This window comes from Austrofundulus limnaeus, unplaced genomic scaffold (assembly GCF_001266775.1).
Source record: "Austrofundulus limnaeus strain Quisiro unplaced genomic scaffold, Austrofundulus_limnaeus-1.0 Scaffold43, whole genome shotgun sequence".
In the NCBI taxonomy this organism is placed as follows: Eukaryota; Metazoa; Chordata; class Actinopteri; order Cyprinodontiformes; family Rivulidae; genus Austrofundulus; species Austrofundulus limnaeus.
The window spans coordinates 321,378-345,674 of record NW_013952445.1 but is presented as its reverse complement, the minus strand read 5'-3'; the positions used below and the strand labels follow the sequence as shown (position 1 = coordinate 345,674).

General features: G+C 39.6%; 1 protein-coding gene across 3 annotated transcripts in view; it reads right to left on the bottom strand.

Moving 5' to 3' along the window:
* Positions 1-24,297, bottom strand: part of atrnl1b (attractin-like 1b) — an 85,209-nt gene that overhangs the window by 45,525 nt on the left and 15,387 nt on the right. For 2 of the 3 annotated variants that reach the window (XM_014007590.1, XM_014007589.1), the window contains exons 7-20: positions 23,165-23,252; positions 20,312-20,573; positions 19,948-20,131; positions 19,707-19,861; positions 19,309-19,393; positions 18,920-19,134; positions 18,671-18,789; positions 18,239-18,371; positions 17,246-17,433; positions 14,234-14,447; positions 13,954-14,145; positions 7,886-8,119; positions 5,375-5,512; positions 3,690-3,783 (exon numbers count right to left, since the gene is read on the bottom strand). In XM_014007590.1, coding sequence (XP_013863044.1) covers positions 3,690-3,783; positions 5,375-5,512; positions 7,886-8,119; positions 13,954-14,145; positions 14,234-14,447; positions 17,246-17,433; positions 18,239-18,371; positions 18,671-18,789; positions 18,920-19,134; positions 19,309-19,393; positions 19,707-19,861; positions 19,948-20,131; positions 20,312-20,573; positions 23,165-23,252 — 2,301 coding nt within the window. Of the gene's footprint in view, positions 1-2,052; positions 2,092-3,689; positions 3,784-5,374; positions 5,513-7,885; positions 8,120-13,953; positions 14,146-14,233; positions 14,448-17,245; positions 17,434-18,238; positions 18,372-18,670; positions 18,790-18,919; positions 19,135-19,308; positions 19,394-19,706; positions 19,862-19,947; positions 20,132-20,311; positions 20,574-23,164; positions 23,253-24,297 lie in introns of those variants that run through there. The other variant, XM_014007591.1, reaches the window with a different exon arrangement.

Here is a 24,297-nt window from a genome sequence, read left to right as displayed (position 1 = left end):
GTGATGCTGGAAATTACATCTTTATTATTAATTTCGTTTTGTGGTTTATTCACGTTGCAGACAGCCAATTAAACTYGTCAGGATGTGAACAAACAGGCGGTGTGAGGAGTCGGGAGAGGACGGTGAACTCAGGAGGGAAGCTGGATGAGAGACACGAACACCACTGAGGGGGAGGTGGCTGTACGTCTTGTTACACTGGAGAGGGTGACTCAAGCTCTTAAAATARTTCAACAATATTGCTGATTTGCAGTCTGGGTGACACCAAACCTCTTTCAAGACTTTAAATATTAACTATGTACCATTTGAATGTGGCCACAGGTAAAACACAGGATAAAAACATGGTTCTGTGTAACTTGAGAAAAAAAAAAMAMCACTGTTTTATGTTAAACAGAACTGGGTGATCTTTTACCACAACACAAAGGACAGAGGGACAAATGCCACCTACGGCTGTGAAACCCCAAAGAACATCACTGTTGGAGTATTCCAACAGCCTGGCATTTGTAGAGGGCAAAGCACACAAACCCACAAGCTCATTGAAATAATTCAGCTTTTCTACACAGTATCTTAATTTAATCTACACCTGCATGCATCCATGCCCACATCTAAACCTCAGGCAATCCCCCCCTTCACTGTATCTTAATTTGATCTACACTCAGTCTGGACGTATTTCTGTGCCTGTGCACACCATAAACACACGCAGAAAGAAAGAAATGTGCTGCGAACCTGAACAATATCTAGCAGGCTCGTCGTTCATTACTGCTGCTCCCCACCTCCCCATGCATCAGACGTTTTCCTGATTAAAGTATGAATCCAAGTGAGCACTACAGAAAAAATCTTTCCTGATGACTGATCGCTTCAGCGCACCGTAGACGTCATCCCTTTGTTTTTTTCCCCTTCAAAACAGTTATTATTCTGCACTGATGCATCTGTTACTTCATCAATGCAGCCATTATTTGAAGGTTTTATTGGCAGTGTATGTACTTTGCAAAGGTTTACACGGCATGTGTGTACTTATATTTTTTATGAAGGCTGATCATTGTCCGGCACTGCATTTTATCTGGGACAAGAAATCAATTAGATACTTTGTCAAATGTGAAAAAGGCAATTATTTTACTATAAAAGGCAACGACTGGCTCTTYTCTAGCTTCTTTTTCCTTCTTTAGATATTTACTGTGGAGGGATTAGTGCACTAGTGCTGGGTAATGTGAACAACCCAATTCTTTGGGTCACAATTTGATTTAATTTTAATTTGATATTGCTTTAAATGTGTCAATATCAATTTCATAATAAGAAGTACAGTAAAAAAGTTTTGTATCAGGGTTTAGTTGACTGGTGCATGCAGCCTGAGTCATTCAGTTAAGCTTTATTAAATAACATAAAACAATAGGCCCCATAATGATCTTTGCTCAACCTTCCTCCTTCATGACCGTACCAAAATGTGTGACTACTGTCAACAACCAGGCAAAGAAAAGACATGTAGAGGAGGGGAACAGAGACACAGACAGAGGTACAGTAAAAGAAAAAAGTCAATAAATAGTTTCTGTGTCGAAGAAAGAGTAACTTCAGATGACCAGTAAGCAGTGTTTGTTTATTTTATTACCAGATGAGCTGTGATGAAAAGAAAAATACGGTCAAATACTGCAATACCGGTATAATTTTTGAAAATACCGTGATGCAAAATTTGGGTCATAACGCCAAGCACTAGTATATATTGACATTTGAGAAATAAAATATTTGTGAATAAAGCAGTAGCACAATAATACGTGTTCTAAATATAGAGCGCAAACATAAAAACGTCAAACTGGCCGAGTGGTCTAAATGAATCAGAGGATTTTCTGAAACGATATTGAAGTGGAAAAAAATATATTGTAACACTCTGATGAATTAAAAGGAAAAAAATTGTATAGGTCCTCTGGACGGGTTCTTCTTTAATGAAACAACTCCCATCACCCACTGGAACACAAGTTAGGAGTGATCAGGACTCTGTACCACAGAGCAGACAGTGTCCCTACAAACCCAGGAGCCAGGCAGAAAGAGAAATCACACACACGACAGGCCCTGGAGCAGTGTGGTTATCCTGACTGGGCTTTCCTGAAAGCAGACAGGAAACACAGACAGGATTCCATGCAACCTTCAGGTGAAAATGAAGACCCCAAACCCAGACCCAAACCAGTGGTTATTCCGTATGTTGCGGGTGTTTCGGAGAAACTGAGACGTTTATTTTCTAAATATGATGTCCCAGTAGCTTTCAAACCCCAAAACACATTACGGCAAAGGCTGGTTCACCCCAAAGATCCGGTGCCCCGGCACAAACAGAGCAATGTTGTATATGCTGTTAAGTGCCAGTAGGACTGTGACCAGTTATACATCAGGGAAACAAAGCAGCCACTGTTCAAAAGAATGTCCCAACACAGACGAGCTACATCTAATGGCCAGAACTCTGCAGTTTTCACTCATTTACAGGCCAGCGGTCACTCTTTCAGAGATGAGGATGTTCTCATTCTTGATAGAGAGGAACGTTGGTTTGAGAGAGGAGTAAAAGAAGCCATTTTTGTGAAGAAAGACCGTCCATCATTAAACAGAGGTGGGGGCCTCCGTTTTCAGCTGTCCCCCTCCTACAGCGCTGCCATTGGCAGTATCACTCCACCCCTGTTAACAATAGGTATTAATTAGGTGTCAACGATAGCCATGTGATGTGAGTATCAGTCACATGGAGGCAGTGCTTAAAAGCCTGAATTTTGTCTGAAACTCTCAGACTGAAGAAGTCTCTTGGAGAAGAGACGAAACGTTTCATTAGAGTAGAACCCGTCCAGAGGACCTATACAATTTTTTTCCTTTTGATTTTTTACCTGGATTACTGAGATGCATCAGGACACTCTGATGAATTGATATTTTTACCAATTTCTATGGTGTCATGGGAAAAGAAAGCTTGCCTTGTTTCAGTTAGAACGTAATGAAAAATGATCTCATCTTTATCATGTTAAATTATTCAAATCTTAGTCCAAGTGTATAAAGCAGACAGATACCTAAAAGCACAGAAATCTTTTACATTTAATAAAAACAGGAATATGTTGCTGAATAAATGACGGCTCAAGTGAAAAAATGCTTAGTTTGCTGCATGAAAAATGTGATTTACCACCTGAGTTAAAAATTAAAATTAATTCAATAAGAAAAAAAAGTAAAGTTAAAACCTAGAAGGCAAAAGGATGAGTAACTTTATTTTTAAAAATGATGCTGGCAGACTTTTAAGAAATAAAAAAAACAACCTATGACAGGACAAATTGTTCCAATGTGTGTGTAGAAGTGTATGAATGTGTTCAGGTTTGCCAGGACCCCTTCATAACTCTTACTGCATTACGATATTAAAACCATCTTCCATTCTGCTTACAAGCGAGAAAAGAGACAGCTTAGCGGAAATGGTCCTCCTACGCTGCTGTTAATACACTGAGTCAGCAAAATTTATTTAAGAGGTGGATTTTTCTGGCCGTTAAGGCGAACGGATCTTTACTCTGGTTTTACCGACTCATCTGCATTTGACTGCCAATAAAAAGAAACAGATGTGTGCAAGGATCTTACATAAACATAAATAATAAAAGAAAAAATTTTTAAAAATATGACAAGAGCAACATTTAACGTCTGTATTTGATTTGTGAGCGCTGTCTAAAAATGACAAGACTGCATGTACTCACAGCTGGCACTGGTCTCCTTTGATCCCCTTGGTGGTGCAGAAGCACTTCCCCGTTAACACCTGGCATACGTTTGCGTGACCATTACACTTACAGGCTGGACCGGGCGACAAGAACAAATGGAGGAAAGAATAAGAGTGTTAAAATGGAGAACACACACAAAGTAAAATACACTTTTTATAGGAACATAATACAACTGATTCATACTAGTCAGTAACACCTAACAAATATTGGAGTTAAAGACCACCGGATGGAACTAAAGGTCCTACAATCCCAACAGTTTGTGCAGAAACAATTGTTCTTTTGATTTAAAGCACTCGACAGACAGTTTCCCACTGGTTGCAGTGTTTGTGTAACGCTAAGCCGCAGATTCTTTCTGTTGCACCAAACACAAGAGACAGAAAATTGATATTGATCTGAGTAAGGTGGTAAACAACTGCATTTCGTAAAAGATTKGGCTGAACTTCAAAGATCAGACAGATGAGGGAGACCCCCCCCGTGCAAACTCCCAACAGGAGGCTACACCACCCGCCAGGTATAAACGTGTGTGTATGTGTGTGTGAAACGTAGAAATGGTGGGTGAAAAATGAGTGAACAGGTTACTGAAGCACTGCTACTTCAACGGGCTTTTAGGTTTGCATTTGCAGGAAGATAAGAGAGCCCTTTCCTTTTGGTTCAGCGAGCTCTAAAACGTGGAGAACGTGTGTTACTGATGGGTCAGTGGGCCGTCCACAACCAGCCTCCTCTGCAGAATCGAGCATGGTACGTATGAATATTTAAGAAAGTTTTAAAACAAAGTGCTTTACATAGCTGCAAACACACTTTTTATGACAAGGTCGTTTTTGTCCCAAAATTTAGTTTAGACAATACTTGAGCATCACTAAAAAAAAAATTTCCCCTCTGTTTAGGTAGAAATTAATACAATAAATATATTTCTAAAAGCATCACTTTAACATTTCATATAAAGAGACCAAAACTAACCACAAAGAAATCTGTAAAATGATAGAAAACCTGAGGTGGGCTTGTTAAATTCTATATTTGGGAGTCCTACAAATAAATCTTTATCTCTGTATTTGTAGGTTTAGTTGATTGTAGGTGTACTTTAATTGCTTTTTACTTTTAGCAATGATGAACTTTACAAGTGAAGAACATTGGAAACACAATGCTTCAGCTTCACTTGCAGTTCCAACATTTTACCATATTTTTTTTTCTCCACAAACTTCACTCATGTCAAACAAAGTTAAATCTAAGTCCATATCTTTCTTGTAATGCAACCAAACCAGACTTGTGATCATTTTGCTTATTTTGCTTCCATCAGATTATGTAAATAACACTTAAAGCAGGAAGGAGAGACAAAATGTCATAGGTCTGGTTTAAACCAGTGCACTCTACTGCCCTCTGTTGGTTAAGCTGCAACATGACAGTATATTGTGTTCATGACGTTATATACAGGCCTTTAAATATATCACGGTCCTGGAAACTGTTCGTCAAAAGTGCAATAAATAAATAAATAAATAAATAAATAAATAAATAAATAAATAAATATTGAAAAGAGAAGGTGATCAACAGAGAGGTTTTTTTTACTCAAAACAACTGATCTTCAGAACAGGTACAGATGATGGGCAAGGTTCTGGAGGTCAGGACCAGGGCACAGAACGGCGCATCGTTAAAGCGATGGCACTACTCACCCTGGCATTTGCCACCATTGGTTGGGTCTCCGTGGTACCCAGGCATGCAGGTCTCGCAGTGTGGACCGGTGGTGAGGTTACGGCACTGCTCACACACGCTGCTGTTCACACACGTGCTGTGGCCATTACACTGGCAAGCTGAAAAGGAAAGGGGGGAGGAAAAAAGACAATTGTGATTCTCAAAGCTTTGCATCACACCAGTCTGAATGTCATGCAGCATTCAGTGAATCGTTTTACAGCTACAGTTATTGTTATTACTTCCCAGAAAAAAAAAAGAACCCATTAGAGCTGTCAGCAGCGTGTGTCTGCTATGTCATATTAATTATTGTTTAATCAGTTCTGCCTTTTAGAAGTATTTTTATGGCAACAACTTTTAATTAGCTTGAATTAAATCTCCAACTGGGAAAACTTTGGTAATTTTGCCTGGCTTGTTTTATTTATTTTTTTTAGCCAAATTAGTCGAAGTGCTCTTTTAAAAGTTAGTTTTAAAAATGAACCGCAACACCAATCACTGCTTTTTTACTTTAATATGATGAATAATTTTACACATTTAACCAGGAAATGTTCAAAAATTTAATAAAATCTGAAAAAGTAGATTAATAATCATCTGTACCAATTAGCCACTGAGAACCCTTCAGATCACAAAGGGGCAAACTATAACTTGTGGGCCAAAAGCAACCCTTGGGCAACCTCCATGTGGTCCTCGATGGCCCCAAGTTATTCAATAGGGCTGCACCTAATGGCTATTCTGATAGTTGACAAATCTGCTGGTTCTTTTATCACTTAGTCACGATTTTTTCTGTCACAACATCCATCTAAGCTTCCTGTGGGTGCACAGAACACACCTCATCTCACCTGCTCGCCCCTGTGAATGTCACCCTGTTATCCAGTCTCTTTAACTCAACATAACAAGTTCCCATTAATTAAATAATACAAATTAGCTGCAAGTAGTCTTTTAAAAAAACAGCTATTGTGCAAATATCCCAAAATAGCAGCCTCTCCTCCGTGAGGGGCTGTTACTGCCCTGCTGCGTAGCTTTGCAAGTCCAAAATAAACTGAAGAATATCATTGATTAAGGTGATATTGAAGTGCATAAAAGTAAAAAATAGTTCATCCTGATTGAAATTTTGCTTGATCTGGCAGTCCAAAGGTTCAAATAAGACTTCAACCCAATCAAAAATACATAAAATGGATGTGCTTAAATGTAATTTCATTCTGCTCAAGTACATTGACAATAAAGGCATCATCAAATCAAAAGACGAGACAGGATAGACTACTCTTATAATTCATTATTTTAATATGACAATTAGCTAATGTTAGCATAACTGATAGCACCCGCTAACCAAGAACCATTGTTTTCTGTTAGATAAACTAACAAAAATTAAAGACAGCTGGCTTTAGCACAAAGTGGTCAGTTACTGAAAAACAGATCTATAAAGGCATCAACCTGATGCACAAGCTAACGTTCTGAAATTTACCCATCTGGAGAGGACATGACCATGGCTCCAGAGAGTCTGTGTTTCAGGTGGTCGTGTTTTCATTGCTGCTGTGCTGCCATGGAGTGACATCTCTGCTTCACAGGGTCTGCACTTTACTTTGCTTTATTTTCAGTAAAATGTAGCCAACTTTTGAAAGTTTAGGTCTTATTTTATTTTTTGCCACTTTATTGTCCTCTTTCCATTCCGCCATCATGCCGCCCATTGATATTATTAGCCTGCACCACCTTCTTCTGTGGTTTGCAGGCTGGCTTGTTATTCATTAGTGAACAATGCAACCACAGACAACAGAAGCAATTCTGCCCCTAGCAGTTCATGTATTGCATTGCAGCTACAAATAAACATTTATGTGGTAAGATAATATGCCGTGTCAACATTAAAATTCAGCGTCAACTAATTTTTATAATCAACGTAATCGATTATGTCGACTAACTGTTGTAGCACTATTTAAAAAACTGACTGAAAAAAAAGGATTTAAATGGACTGGATGTCGAAATTCAAGATTTTGGATGAAAATAAGTCTCAGGTTTTAGCTAACTTTTTAAGCCATGACAGTGTTGCAGTGTTGAACATTTTTGACCAAGCGTGCAAACAAACTATGCAGCAAAATGCAATCAGGAAAACATAAAGGAAAGGTCTTTCAAAACATATGAGCGGAGTAATACATTTTCCTAATTAATGTGTGGCTCCTTGATTGTTTTAGTAAAGTCATTATGAAACAAAATATTGCTCATTCATATTTCAGATCCTTAAATTGCACCTATATCTGTATTATCACATTACAAAGCGGTTGTATGAACTGGAACTTAATGAATGTGTGTGGTTGCATGAAATCATCAGGGAGGGATTAGTTGCATTGCAGAGCTGAAACAGGAATCCAGGAAATGAACGTCTTTACAAGCCAAATAAAAAAAACAAAACAAAGATCAATACCCAATAAGAACCTCTCACACAGATGTACATGTGACACATAATCTGTCATTTCAGTAAGACGGTCAGGATGTAATTTACTCACCAGGGCAGTGAATGAAGGCCCACTCGAAGCCCTTGTCTTTAGGGCAGCTGCCTGGCTCCAGGCTCATATCATAGGAAAGACTCTGCTGGCCCTGCTTCGACAGTCTTTTCATGGGTCCCCGGTAGGAGCCCTCCATGCACAGCCCTTTTCCTGTGCTGCTCGGATCTCCGCACCAGCCACACTCGGGCTGCTCCAAGCACTGAGAACACGTCCGCAGTCCTGAACAGTTTTGCGCTGGAAGAGAGGAAAACGCTGTCAAACGCTGATCACAACAACCAATTTGTATTTCATTAGTCACAATTATTTTTATTTCTCCTCAATAGTGTCTTTCACACTGATAGATGTCCACACAAATTCAGCACTGGGAGCAGCAATCGTTCACTCGTGTTGCAAACAAAGAACTGCATTTTGGATTCTCGTAATCCTTATAGGAGCTGTAGATTAAGAAGGCTTAATGTGCTTTACACTAAAACACAATCTGCTTATCTAGCTTGGCATCAAGACAGCAGATTTTAAAAACAGATAAGTGGATTATAAACAAGTGTCTAGCATTTATTGATCGATAGATTCAGGAGAGGTTCATAGACTGCGGGATTAGGAAAAAAGTTGAGCAAAGTTCCAGAGGAGGATTAAAGGTGCTGTGTGCTTTGGCACTTCATCCTAACTTTAAGAACCCGAGCACAAATGTTGTTTTGTCAGCTGACGGACTTTAAGGCCATTAAATTGCTTGACACGTTTCAGAGAGACAGACACTTCGGTGGACAAATGCCACCACTATTTTAAGGAGACAAACACTGAGTGCTTTTACCTCAGTTTATGTCAAACAAATCTACAGCTATTCTACTAATGGATGTGAAACCATGACAACACAAGAGCAATCAGCACAAAGTGAGGCCACTTAAGTTTGCTTCGACGACAAGCCATGAGTGGAGGATTTCTGCTCTTCTGAAAATGGAAGCAGCTGGACGAGGACTTCTTGCTTTGCCACCACATGAAAGCATGTTGGAATACAAAGCCCACATTGCTCACGCAGACTTTCACTACATAAAGCTGCCGGCTGAAGGTGTTAAAGAAACTGGATGGTGATTAAGATCGTGTCTGTTGTAAAAAACAATGGGTCGCATGCAAGAACATGCTCGTATTCTTATCCTAAATTTCTCTTAGTTTTGATCGAACAAAGGGTTCGTACGAGCATGCCACGTCAGATTCAACAAACTCTTCTATCTTCTGGAAAAGTGTGTAAATGAGGAGCGTAAACATGATGAATGCGTATCAAATGTTCGCGCACGAGGAAAGGAGATTAGCATAATTACCACCCCAAAAACACCATATAAGGCTATGTTTCCTGCCTCAGATATCAGGAAGTGTCCATTCATGAAAATGACAGCATAAATTAAAAAGAAGAACTTTACGAGTTCAGAGATTGAAGTCCGTCTGTCAGAGATCCAGAAAAGAAAATCTATCATTTTTAGCGGCGTCAGCTGTGGAATAAAAGGAGCTGCTAAAAGTATAAACAACTGTGTTAAATCATTTTAATTTATTCAGAAGCCACACTGTCGCGCACAGGAGGGGACCTTGTCTGCTCAGAGRTTGTGAAAATGTCATTTTATTGTTTTTTGTATAAAAATCACCACAACAAGTCTATTTAAATAACTAGAAAAGTTCCTGGAGAAACTATGAATGGGCTTGCCCTGTGCCACCCAATTTAAATTAAGATTTGAATTCATTGTTTGTTGGAAATCAATGTGATCTAATACCATTGCAGATTTAAGCTTTAAATGTTTAAAAATGGCTAAGTTATGTTCAATTTTCCATTTTAGCTATGGTGCCTATCTTGGATTTTTGATTTGGCTTCAGTATGTGATGGAAATTGTTCTTAGCTACCACTACACCAAATTTTAGCCCAAAATGTTTTAAAAAGCCTGAGTTATTGCAGTTTTAAATTAGCTCTGGCGGCCATTTTGGATTTTTAATTAGCATTCAGAATTTGTCCGCTTGTTCTTGGCTACTATGCTAGTTTTCAATCCTGTAAATATTAAAATAGCTGAATTAGAGCCTTTTTTTTAAATAGCATTAGCAGGTAGCTTAGCAATGCATTCTTCTGCTCTCTTACTCATTTGATATAGCAAGCCCTAATTAAAATCTGCATAACTCCGTTCTTTTGTTTTTTTCACAAATCAAAGTTTGTAACTATTCGCTTTAATATTTTGAGAAAGACAAAAACAGAAGGTTGAACTTGTCTTTGGGAGATGTGAGGAGTAGCGAGGTATTGGTGGGGGTTGGGGCTCAGCCTGGCTAGGAAGTAAGAAAGAGGGGGCTTGGAGCAAATTAAGTTGGGAACCACTGCTCTACTTCATAACTGAAAAGCATTTTTTAGAAGTTAAATTAAAATAATTAGGGGTGCACCGATTGCAGTTCGCAGTTTTCTGTCYGATTWTGATCTTTAAAAAGTCTGCCRAGTTTGATTTGGYCGATMCAGATTTTTTTAAATATCTGACACTGTAATATGAAGGTCTTGTAACTATTGTAAAACATTGAAAATACCTTTGAAAMAACAMAAACTTGTTTGAACTGGACATTAGGTGCTGGTCACAGCAGAGCAAAAGGGGACAGTGGMTGATTTTAATACCTTTGTGGAGGTTGATGAGAAGCTGATCTTATCCAAGTATCGGCCGATCTCCTAAAATTAATGAAATCAGTGCCGATTAAATCGGGCAGACCATTTATCTGTGCACCCCTAAAAATAATGGTCCATGATTATTCAATAGCTTTTATTAGACCCCATCATCTTCCATTTATATAGATTCTTGTTGCTTTGAATTTATCATTAACTGACTCCAAAATAAGGTCGTGGTACAACATTTAAACATCATGGCTCAAAACACCCTTAAAGCCAAATTWTTAATCCTTAAAAACCTTGAGTTTTTCTCAATTCTGCTTGAAAACTGACTGAATTCAAGGCAGAAATAAAATCCTTGTGTTAAAGTGGAGCGTTACATCAGGTTTTCATGTTTGAAATCCTGTCTGTGCTGAACACAGCTTCAGGCCAGTTTGTTTTTCTGACCCATCATGACGAAGCAGAAAGTGTGTTCATCAAAAGTCTGGTTTCTGAGAGAAGGTCATTACAAAGAAAGTGAAAAAAAAAAGATTTATATGTCTTAAAACAGAAAGTTTGACCCTGAAGCATTTGTTCCCATTTAACAAATGATAACTTGTTAAAGCCCAAGTTTACAAACTGAGCCTTTTGTCAAGTGAGAACTAATAAAAAAATAACTTGAGGCACGCTAACTGGCAGTATAAATAGACATTTATTGCCACTTAAATTAAGGAAGAAATAAAGCGCAATAATTCAAGACTTGGGATTGTTCATTTTGTTTTCCCACACAGACAATGAGAAAAAAAATATGAAGAGAATTTTCTGAACGACCTTCCCCGCCCTTCACACAGAGAGAGACTAATTCCTCAAGACAAATATCCGCGGTGAGCAGAATCTCTGCGAGGGCCAACACCCGCAGACACAAATGAATCGGAGACAGCACTCTTGGGCTCCCTAAATTTGTTACTCGCTAAACTGATCAGAGATGTCTTCTCAATGTGACACAACTGTGGGAATGATTCATACATCAGGCCGCAGCACCGAGCCGAACGACTCCAACGACCTTCAGGCGAAGGAGCTCCCCAATCGACTTACTGCAAGGTTTGGAAAAAAAACATTGTTTCTCCTCAGAATGTGTCCACTATGATGCCGATCAATGCCTTTATATTTACTGTGTTCTTCTTCAATGTGTGCTCTGTGTAGTCTTCACATAAAACTAGAATGTTCTACAAAATTAGTAATTTTAAGCACCACGATGTAAAACGAAGAGCTGGGAATTGAGAACTGCTTTCATACTGTCCAATCAATAGGAAGCATATGGCTCAGAGCTCATCAGTTCCTTTAACAGATGCTGGGTCAAAGTTTTCTGCTTACAGGGATAATGAGGGGAAAAAAACATTACAAAATAATGGTGTCAAACTAAGGACTTGTCCACATGCTAATATGTTACAACTTTTTAAATAGCCCATCTATTAGGTGACACCTTGAAGAAGTCACTGACAACAAGGATAGAAGCTCAAACAAACCTTATTTTAGGCTTCCTGAATCTTTGATACTTCTGACAATTAAGTGCCTGATTAATATTGAGGTTAAGTTCACAGAAAAGTTTTAATTTCCTAATGAGTAATAATGTTTTTAAAAACAACACAGGTAATGACACAAAAAAACTGACAAAGAATAAATTAAAACCTAGCATTTCTTGAATGAACACATACATCCCATCACCTTTCATGCCAGAGTTTTAGACAAGATAGATCGCATGCTGAGAAAAGTTGTACATTTTTGCCAAATTTTAAATAACATTGCACGCATTATCGCGAGACGATACAAACTGTAGCTCAATATTATTGTAGAGGTATCTGATTAGTTCCTGAAAGTACATTTAGTGGTTTGTGAGCTATTAATGGCCAGGTTAGCGCTCAGAACACACGTTGTGGATCAGTCTCAGCTGCTTCCACACCAAATGAGGCCAATATTTGTAAAATTGAGTCAAGTTTTTGAAATGTCAGTTAGCTGGGGTTGTCCAAAAGTTATTTAAATGTAGATGTACAGTATCCTGATGCATCTCAGTAATCCAGGTAAAAAATCAAAAAGAAAAAAATTGTATAGGTCTTCTGGACGGGTTCTTCTCTAATGAAACGTTTCATCTCTTCTCCAAGAGACTTCTTTAGTCTGAGAGTTTCAGGCAAAATTCAGGCTTTTAAGCACTGCCTCCATGTGTGTTTCGGAGAAACTGAGACGTTTATTTTCTAAACATGATGTCCCAGTGGCTTTCAAACCCCAAAACACATTACGGCAAAGGCTGGTTCACCCCAAAGATCCGGTGCCCCGGCACAAACAGAGCAATGTTGTATATGCTGTTAAGTGCCAGTAGGACTGCGACCAGTTATACATCGGGGAAACAAAGCAGCCACTGTTCAAAAGAATGTCCCAACACAGACGAGCTACATCTAATGGCCAGAACTCTGCAGTTTTCACTCATTTACAGGCCAGCGGTCACTCTTTCAGAGATGAGGATGTTCTCATTCTTGATAGAGAGGAACGTTGGTTTTGAGAGAGGAGTAAAAGAAGCCATTTTTGAGAAGAAAGACCGTCCATCATTAAACAGAGGCGGAGGCCTCCGTTTTCAGTTGTCCCCCTCCTACAGTGCTGCTATTGCCAGTATCACTCCACCCCCTGTTAACAATAGGTGTTAATTAGGTGTCAACGATAGCCATGTGATGTGAGTATCAGTCACATGGAGGCAGKGCTTAAAAGCCTGAATTTTGCCTGAAACTCTCAGACTGAAGAAGTCTCTTGGAGGAGAGACGAAACGTTTCATTAGAGAAGAACCCGTCCAGAAGGCCTATACAATTTTTTCTTTTTGTTTTTTGTTTTTTTTAGATGTACAGAACATCTAATGATACACAAACACACACATGGGTAAAACATGATCACACAGCTTTACCTTTAAAATGAGGGTGATAAAATAATAATAATAATAATAATAATAATAATAATAATAATAATAATAATAATAACAATAATAATAATAAAGCACAAAAAGCTAAGAAAAGGTTATTCAGAACACTTTGAATTTACAAGTTTAGCAACGTTTCTTCTTTTTCTTCAACTCCAGTCTCTTTCCTTTGATCCAACTACTTAAAAGGATGTAATGGGAATGGGTCCATCTATAGCTCAGTCAGCGTGGAAAGCAGCAGCTGGACAGCAGATTATATGCACAAGTAATTGGCCATTAAAAGCCAAAAGTAGCTTCCAAAGTCAATCACTGGAAACTAATTTGATTCTCCCTGTGAATCAAACACCTTCCACTTTAAGCCGTTTTCTTTCCCCTGAACTCTTTTCCCTTCATGATGAATATTGACTGCTTACAGAAGCCAGTCTAGCGGAGCTCGTCGTCTGCCCCCTTAATGCCAGACTACGGACCTCCGACGACAACTCGTCTAGACCCGGCGCGGTGAAACGCACTTACCCACACAGTCTGTGGTCTGCCACTCCAGACACTGGCCGTAGGGGAAGGAGATGACATACGCAGTGGAGTCCACGCAGCGCTGCGTGCTTCCACACCACATGCACTCCATGGCTTGGCTCGTACAGTTAGCGCAGTTCGTGTGCAGTGAGCAGGGCTTCTTGCAAGATGAACGGGAACTCTGATTGGGATTCCCTGCAAATAAATAGAAAGCGGCGGAACCTTAAATAAAATAATATTTGAAAGCATTTTTAGCTCGAGGTAAATAGCTCGTGTTTCTGACCTGTAGCTTTCTCACAGATGAGCCCATGAGCGGTAGCGGTGCACGCGTTGGCCTTCAGGCCCGACGCCTGAGGMTCCTCCAAGTAGGCGCAGAATCCAGAGTCGCTGGGCTCCCCGGGCAGCCAGTGCAGGCTGCTGTTTGTAAAAGGAGTCATGTCCTCCCAACCCCAGTATGACACATTGATCTTCCTCAAGCCCACCCAGGGGGACAGCCGCTGTGGAAATACAACAAAAAAATAATAACAATAATAAAGAACTGGAGATTTAAACTTACAATAAAATAGCATAAATGTGCTTCTTCTTCTGTTCTGTCACGCTACTTAGAAAAAAATTAATGACTCCTGCATTTACACCTGGGAACAAAGGAAACCATTAAGAGTCTACTAAACATAATTTCACAGATATGATTACTTATTTGCCTTCAGGATTCGCGTTTTAAAGTAATGGGAAAAATAATGTGGAAAGGCACGTCAAGGTTCTGTTTGGAACAAATAACAAAATTTGAATAAACTAAGCAGACTGACAGCAAATTATGCTCTCGACTACAGCAAGCATGACCAAACATATCATCACTGGATTCCAACTATTTTTCTCTTGCTGCAAGAAGAATATGGAGCAGCAAGGTCAGAGAGGAGGTAATCATTTGCCCAAAAGCACATCTCAACTTTACTGTTAAAAAAAAGAAGGYTAAATTTTGGCACGGCTGCGATGAACAAAGCTTTTAAGGAAAGAAGAAAACTGGAGTAAAGCGACTCAAAGCACAAACTTCCGACTTCTTAAGTTAARCCTGGCAACATCTGAAGTCAGCTTYGACATGTCTACGAGTGAATCTGATCAGCGTGAGTTACTGAGACAACAAAGGTCGACTCTGGTTGGTAAACCTGCTGTTCGTCGCCTGCCTACTGAGTGACGCAACAGTGGCTCCAGCCTTTGAATCACAAATTAGGTCTACAACTCCGACACAGACACCAAACAGCAGTGTTAAAAGTAAAAAAAAGCCTTCAGTCTTGTAAAACCAAAAAGGCGTGTCAGATCAGAGAAACGAGTGTGCTCGTCATTCTCTTTGAACTGCACGGGGTGGTGGATCAGAGCTTAGTTCTACTGTAATGTCTTGAAACACAGCAGTCTGTGTTAGAACAACAAAAAAAAAACTTAACTGGAAGTTGTGAGAGGCATGGTCTAAACTTTTGGACTGAATCTTGTTTATAACAGAAAGATGTTGTCTTTGGATCATGGAAATGTTCTGATCAAAGCAGAAACAAGCAAATAAGATCCAACAGTCCACATCTTCAATAATGAAGGTGCTTATAACTGTCTGTAGCTGTGGTTCACTGTGTGTAAGGACAGGAATTAAAAGCTCTGCATTTATAGAAGGAAGAGGAAAGACTTTTCATTAACACATTCTTATGTTGGGAAATGATTCAGAAACATTAAAAAGAACATTAATCTCATGCAATATCACGAGTTGTCACACTGAGTGTTGTAGATGGCACATCAACTTTTAGCCTAATATCTGTCAAACTGACAGCTACAGCCATTTCTGGATTTTTAGCAAACCTAAAGGAGGGTATTATGCAAAATCAACTTTTTTAAACTTCATTTCATGTTATGATGTCATTCCCTCATCAAAAGCATGCCCAGAGTGTTGCTTTGACTCGTTCATGCATGTTTGAGCAATCCTTGAATCTCCTGTTGTAGGCACATGGAGCTCGCTGGTACAAAGCACCGCCCATTTACTCAAAACACCTCCCTGGATCTCGGTCCACTGCTGAGTTCCCCCACTCCCCTACGCATCCCCCACGCTGCTCCAGCAGACTAGCAAAACATTAAAATGGTGGATGTTCATGATTTCTTCCCAAAACGTAGCTTAACACTGACGTATGGGAGGATAACTGGGATATATGTGACCCATCACATCGAAACGAGGATTAAGTCTAAAAGTGGTACTGTATAAGGAAAAATAGACAAATACAGTGTTTTGATTAAGACATTTACAAAAATTGCATTTTGTCAAAACATAATGAATACATGTCTTATCAATGCATCATTTGAATGAAATGTCTGAAATATAATCATAAAACAAAATTTTAAAGCACTTTTTTGAGCAGTAGCAATAAAAAAACTGATTTTGAGGAAAAATTCCTTAAAATTTTGAGACTTTCTATGTGAGCTAGCAATGTTTTAATTTCTTTTCGGCTGGGAAATTTCAATATTCAAATATAATTTGAGGTTTCCTCTTTATGGACATCAAAAATTCTTCATTAAAATTACATAAAATTAGGATTCAGACCAAATATTTATGTATTATTGTAACCAACAAGACAGCCCGTCGAGGCAGATGGCCGCCTGTCCTGAGCCTGGTTCTGCTGGAGGTTTCTTCCTGATTAGCAGGGAGTTTTTCCTTTGCTCAGGATGGGAGACTGCGATGAAGTGATTCAACGCAGCCTGCTGGCTTCTTCTTTAGATTGTGCTTTTTTATGTACAGTGCCCTGAGACTACATATGTTGTGACTTGGCGCTATATAAATAAACTGAATTGAACTGAAACTGAATTGAAATTAAGTCATATATATGGATTTACTTATGATATCTGAATGATCCAGGTATCAAAATGTAGCTTTTAAAGCCAAGAATCTGAAAATGTAATGAGGTTATTTTGACCAAATTTGACTTAATTCTCATTTTGATATGAYGGGTCACATATATTACCAAGCTGAAACGTCTTCCTCTGTACTCGCACCAGTTCTTCAGTAAAAGTACTTTCCGGTCTGATGTGGGATCATTCGAGTAAGGTTCAACCGTATCCTGAGTTGCCATTTTCCAAATATATGGTATATACAGTATATGGTATAGAATTTCCTTGATAATAAATATTACCCCCCTTAAGAAAAACAAACATAACTGCAGTAGCTGAAATAAGCACAGAACTGCTCATCTTCATCGCTTGGGTGCAGAAACCAGTGTGGAGTCCGCGCTGCACAGAACATCAGTGTTTCCAGTTTGCTCATATTTACCTTTTCTTGTTTCTGGAGCTTCTTGAGCTCTTCAAGCACAAAGTGCACTTGTTTGAAGGTGGTGAGTGAGGCGATGTTTCCGTTCAGGTTCTTGCAGTAGTGTTGTGCGTTGTCGTAGCTCTCGCGACTGGAGTTGATCCTTAGGCAGGCATCGCCCACCTGGCTCCAACCCTCGCTGCACTGCTGGGCTGGAAGGGACAAACAGGATCTACATTAACACGCCATCCATAATGTAGTGATAATCAAACTTTGGTGTAACATTGTTGGCATTTTAAAAAAGAACGAAAAGAGATACCGGTCTACGAAATGTTTTGCACTCTGGTAAAAAGGGAACATTTCAAGCATTACAAGTCACGAAAAACTGAAGATTTAAGGCTTAGTGTGTTTAAATGTCAACAATTTTGCTTTCTAATTTGCATTTATTGGTTTTAGATGTATGCTTTTTGTGTGTCCCTTTCAGGCATGACAAATTCACACACACACACACAAGTATAAACAGAGATATTATTTGCAGCTCCCACCGCGCTGCCCTCAGGCGACAACTCGTCACGAGCTGAAAATTATGGATAAAAGTGACAGCGCTATTTCTCTGTATTCTGCTGGCGTCCACATCAGCAACAGGCTGGGTGGGAGGTAGATGCTGAGAGCTAAACTAAATGCACTGGCAGACCTGATAAACAACATCAAGATGACAGCTTGAAAACACTTTTTTTTATATACTTACTGCTGTCTTTTAGCTATAGTATCATCTAGTGTAATTATGTGAGCCAAACCGTGATGAGAAAATTTATGTAATCTTTGTCTAATATTCCCTTGACAAAAAAAATCTGGGGGATTTTTAGCAGAAGACAAAGCACGAAACTTTAATTTTCCACAAATCAAACTTAAAAATAAAACATTTCTAGATGTCGGGCAAGAGAACAAAAATGAAGAATTTTTAACAAGAAGTCCGTGTGYGCTTTAATGGACTTCACGACGCAGGGTTCAGCTTACCTGGCAACGCGAGGCACTGCGAGTGATTCTGGTCCCAGTGACAGTTGAGATTCAGGGAGCAGCTTTTGCAGTTGTTAAGTTTGCTGCACACCTGCTCGTTCCGCACCGGACACTTTGTAAAGTTCTTCACGTTCTGCAACATGGAAGGGAAGGAAAGAGAGGAGGTATGTAAAAAAAAAAGAAAGAAAGAAGCAGATTTCAATTTGGAGATAAAAAAGAGAAAATCTGCCTCAGCTTTGAAAATGATCCCAGCTTGAATAACAAGATCTACATAAAATGTTATGAGGATTTTTTTTCTCCTTAACAAGACTATAACCAAGTAAATATTAATAATAACAAAGCCTTTTCTGCACAGATCATGAAATCTTTGAGGAAAAATGAGGATATCTTGGAAACTAAAGGGGCTCTGCTGCCCCCTGTTGGTAAACTCACAGAGGTGCAGTTGCTGGAAGCAGAGATGCAYTTCTTGTCATCACACCACTGGCAGCCTTTAGTGTTTGCTGTGCAGCTGCCACAGTCTGAGAACTTGTAGCACCACTCATCCACCGTTGCTAAAAAGACACACAGACAAAAAAATCAAACAGTAGGTAAGTTGGTGCAGTATTTTTACATTAAAAAGTGAAGGAGGAATTTAAAAAAAATAAAACTAAAACCTCCAACAAAAAAAAATCAGAGTCTTACCAGCTTTAGAGGGGCAGAATGGGGCAGGAGAGAGGCTTCCATTAGCCATGCTGGGTTTCCAGGGGAGACAGCGGCCCCTGCTCCACATGCAGCGAACCCCAGGTCCAGCTTTCACACAGCCCTCCTCTGTGGAAAAGGCCCGGCAGCTCGGGGGTCGGTAAACAAGCAYGTCATTGAGCAGCACGCTCGAAAAGCCTCCGAATACATACATGGACCTGACGAGAAGAAATAAACAAAAAGGGTAACATGTGAAATAAAAGGAAGRCCTAAAAGGGGATTATTTGCATGTGACCATTTAAGCCAAAACTGCAAAACAGTTTTAAGTTTAAACTCTCACAAGACTATCTGTCTGGTGTGGGTTACTCTGAGACACCAGGAAATAGACTCACCCATTGCTGACGACAGCTGAGTGACCAAAGCGATTGACGTCTCTGTGCAGGTCTGGTTTGGGGAGGAGCCTCCATTCATCACAAGCTGAGAAATAATAAACAAATACTGTTTCTTTCTATTTTCTTTAATGAAACACACAGCACCTACAACCTGATTTAAAATTTTACTGTTGAAAAAAACATCTTCAAAAAGCTTTAACACTCAACGATTTAAAAAATTTTAAAAATTAAAAAAGGAATATTCAAAATGTAAAATAAGCAAAAGACTAAAGCTATTATTATAGTTTAATAAAGCTGATGTTTACTGTAGAAAAAAAAAAGATTTCCAGATATGGCTGTTCGTTATGCTGAATAAAATGAACTAAAATAAAAAAAAGGAAAACAACAACGAGTCCTACCGATGTCATAGGCCAGGAAGTCAGCAGAGAAGCACTTGGCCCCGTTGCTGAGGGACGTGTCGTTATGCGTGTTGCCCCCAAAGACGAGCAGAGTGCCGCTGAGGAGCACCGCTGAGTGCAAGTATCTGGGAAAGCTGCTTTCCCTCAGAATGAACCTGGGAGGTTTGCACAGGTTTGTCAGGGTTCAGCACGGAACAAACTGTGAAGTGTAACAAAACGTGAGCGCGACACAACGATTTACCACGTCCGCATGTTGACGTCGTATCTGTACAGGTCGTCGACGAGGCCGTATTTATTGGCTGGCAGCGCCTTGTAGCCGCCGTGGACGTAGATGCTGCCGCTGGCGCCGTCATACGTGCTGGTGTGGCCATACCCTCCCTGAGGAACAGCCCCTTTTGTCTCCGGCACCAACCATTTGTTGGATTCTAACAAGAAAAGAAATGCATGGATCAGTTTAGCAAATAAATAAGATACAACTTTATGACTTCAAAAATATATGAATAAATGCTGTGATGTTTTTACAGCCCTATATGGTTTAAATGAAATATATATTCTGATCATACGAATAATGATTAGACATCTGCAGTAAACAAGCCGACACCCACTCAGGTTGTACTCCTGAACGTTGCTGATGTAGCTGTAGATGGGAGAGTAGCCAAAGATGACGAGCATGATGGAGTCGCCGCTGTTCAGCTGGACGCAGTGGGCCGTGTGTCCTTCCACCGCGTAAAGCTGAGCCTGAGCCGACGAGTCCACATCGGGGTGTCCCCGCTGCCACGTTCGACTGGATACGTTGAACGCCCACAGCTCGTCCGTCACGTTGCCCCCGCTGGCTTCCAGTTTCCCACCGAACATGTAGATCGTGTCCTGGCGAGAGGTGAAGACAGTTGCTCGCATTCATTTCACTTTCTCCTGGGAGCAGCTTCCATTAGATACAAACGGAGTAAAGCTTTCATCTGTGAAAATGTTTAGTGTACTCCTGCTCCTGCTGCAACTCAACTTCAGAGAAAACTAAGTTTTTAAAGTGGCTGACATCACTGCTAAGTACTGTTCAGTTCATTGGTGCTAATATTAGCTTCAGATCTATTCGTTTGAACTCATAACGTCACCCAGCACCTGCTGGTGCAGCATTTCTTTTAGTTTGTTTTTTTAAAGCAAATCACCAGTAACTCAGGTTCCAACAAGCAGTGAGAATATGTTTAAATGACCTCTAAACTGTCCAGAAACACTGAGGCTAAAAATAAGGCAAACGTTGGTCTAGAACTGAAAGTTTTGCTGATGTTTAAATTGAGTCATATACTTCAGACAGATGCCTGCATTTAGCCAAGATTGTCAAAAATAAAACAAGTTCAGTCTATGGAACTTTCTGGCTTTCTTCTTCTATGCGACTCAGCTAAACAATCAAGATTAAAAACTGGTACTTCCCACAATACAAGACTGTCGTTTTCCAAATTTAGCTGAAGATATTTCAAGACTAAATAAGGACTATGACTAGACCAAAGCTGAAACCATGTCTACTGCTCACTGGGGAGTCAAGGGCATTAATGTCCCTCTCCTCCAGCAAAATAGTTTATTTTGAAAAGTGTGGTGAGCTCAACTTTAGTGCTAGAATCTGTGCACCCCCCCTCCATGTTAGCGTTGGGCAAAATTGGCCAAAAAAATAAAATAATCACGATGGGGACCTATTATGCAAAATTCACTTTTTAAAGGTTTTTTWACTCAACTTTGGGTATGTACTTCTTAAAAAAACAGTCCTAGGACCAAAAAAATGCACCCGGGGCATATTTACTGTAAGTAAATGTATTTTTAATGTGTATTAACGACAAGTTTTATACTTCCTACATTTTGTGATGTCACAAGCCGTACGACAACCCATCGCAATCTGCATTCAGCCCCTCGCCTAGCAACCCCCCAGGTGAGGCTCCACCTCCTCACAATTATTTATTTTCGTTTGTTATGAACACATTTTCTCATGTACCTCTATTGTTTTTAGCTTTAGCCTATTTGTTCGAGTTTCTGAGGTATTTTGACCGCTGCTGCTCCCATTACCTGCCCTGGTAACAGCATGCAGAGTGAGCGCAGAGCAGAGGAGGGGGAGGAAAAAAAAAGAAGCTGCGACCACGACTCTGCCTCTGGGTCTCATATGGTTGTACAACRGAGCTTCTGCTATTATTAGCCATGCTAACGTAAACGCTGGCTTTGGAGGGCGGAGTTAATGTCAACAGATTTTAGGAGGGCGTTACCAACAGAGCTCATTAACATAAACAGCTCGKTCTGAACAGAAGTCAGAGCAGGCAGAACTAGAAAATAGGAAATTTTTATCTGACAATTATTTTGTGCATTAAATTGAATGAACATGGTCTGGATAGCCCACAGACATACCATAAAAATTTCTAGGACCCAAAATTGGTCTCCTTTAATATGACGTTTGCATTATTTTTACTCAAAATCAGCTACCCTTGTGTTGTAAAAATTTACTCACAAATCACCAGTCAAACAAACATCTTCATTTTAACAAGTTAAATAAGTAAGCTGTGAATTATAACACACCTCACAGTTTTTCTGACAATTAATCCCACACGATACGATTTTATCCAACCCTATCTACTCAACACTGATCCACTGAACCAATGAAAATGAATATCAAGAACCCCCCAGCTGCAGGATTAGCAGCAGCAGAATGTTTGTACACGTTTCATTAGACAGGTTTTCAACCGTGAGTCTTTGGGTGAATCAAATCTAATTCACCATAAGTCTCAACCGTGTGGATATAATCACTATTTAAGCAAAAAAAAGTGAAACGGGCAACAGTGCCAAATCATAAAACGGCAGCTGAATTTAATGCTTGTAAGGCCTGTTCTCTCAGCTATTAGCCATTTTTTTTTTGTTTTTGTTTTTTTGCTGTGCTTGAGGGGCTGTGCGTGTAATATTTAAAGAAAATCAAATAATTAACGAATTTGAAGAGTGTTTTTGTTCAAAATGCCCTTCAAGCAAAAGTGTTTTCTGAGCTGGGCTACAACTGACTGCTAAATATATTTTCGTATTTTGTGGGCCAAATGAATGAACTCGTCAGAGGGATATCCCCCCAAGGGCCACCAGTTGAGGATAAAACTTTAATGTGTGATGTGTCAGGCGTTTCCTTTCTTTTTTTCTTTTTTTTCTTTGTTTTTTTTTTTTGCTAGTAAATGTCGAGGCTTTGCAAAGAAAAAAAAAATCCCCTAATCCGTTGTTCCATTTACTGTTATACAGTTATGATTAATGTTCAAAGTGAAAATGACTAATTTCCTCTCCAAATTGTTTAAAGCTTCCTGTTTTCTAAAAAAAAATAATAACATTATTGCTTTTTTTTTTTCATGGCAGCACATTCTTCCTCTCAGCCAGCAGCAGCTTTTCTTTCTTTCTTTTTTCAACTCTGCACACAGATGGTTTTGGATGTATCTGTGTGTGTCTATGTGTACCTGGTAGGCAGCAAGTGAGTGGCCGTATCTTGGCACAGGGCCGCCGCTGCTGGGAACCGTGTTCCAAACACCGCTCTCCAGGTTGTAGCTGCAGAGCAAAGAAAGGGACAAAAAAAGAACATCACAGTTTAACCAAACATTCCCTATATACACCATGAAATGACACACAGTAAAGGACAAATTCAGTTTGTCTCTCTGTGACTGGATATTTACGACACGGTCGGCTGATTTAATCAAGGCAAACAAAGGACAGCAGCACCTGTCACGCTGAAGGCAACACTTGAGTTTTCCAGCTTCATGTAGCGCTTTTGTTAAGCGCCAAGCTTTGCACAGTGATGAGCACACATAATTTCCGGTTTGTGGTCAGTCACAAAAAAAAAGGACCACCTGGTCACATCAACACTTAGTTATTTMTGCAAGATGCAGTAAAACCTGGTGATAAACAAACACTGTGTAGCTTGTCTAAGAGGGAAAAAAATGAAAATCAGCAGGTTAGAAAGTTTTCTTTTTCTTTCTTGTTTTTGTTGGAATTTATATAACATGACCACAAAGCATAGTTTACAACAAAAAATGTAAAAATACAAATTTTCCTAATGATGTGTTTTGCCTTTTTACTTTACAAACCACCACAACCCAAAGATAGAACCATTCTTTCATAAGATTTGTTTTATATAACAGCAAACAAACAAAAGCAGGCCGACAACAAGGTCAACACCGGCACTATTTTGTTGACGTTCCCCCCATTGATATGTCTACAAAAAAGGATAGTGCACAAAAAATAACTCTGATCATAAAGATATTCATCTGTAATGGGGAATAACCGTGTCAAGGGCTCGACACACAGGCAGCGACAAACTACAGCGATTTACGGCTGTCATCGCAGCCAGGGTGAAACCCRACACACGGGACACGATAGCGATCGCAGCGTTGGGAATCACGCTCTCAGGTCACTTGTCTTCACAAATTTTGATTGGTTCTTGACTCTGAAGGCGGGTGTGCATTACGGACGTGTAAACTAAACAAATCTTGCGATGCTAATGATATTGAAAAACAAACACACATCAAGATACAGTTTTATGAGGAAAAACTTACTTCACTCTGGCGCCAATAAATTCCCACAAAGCTTTTTAGTA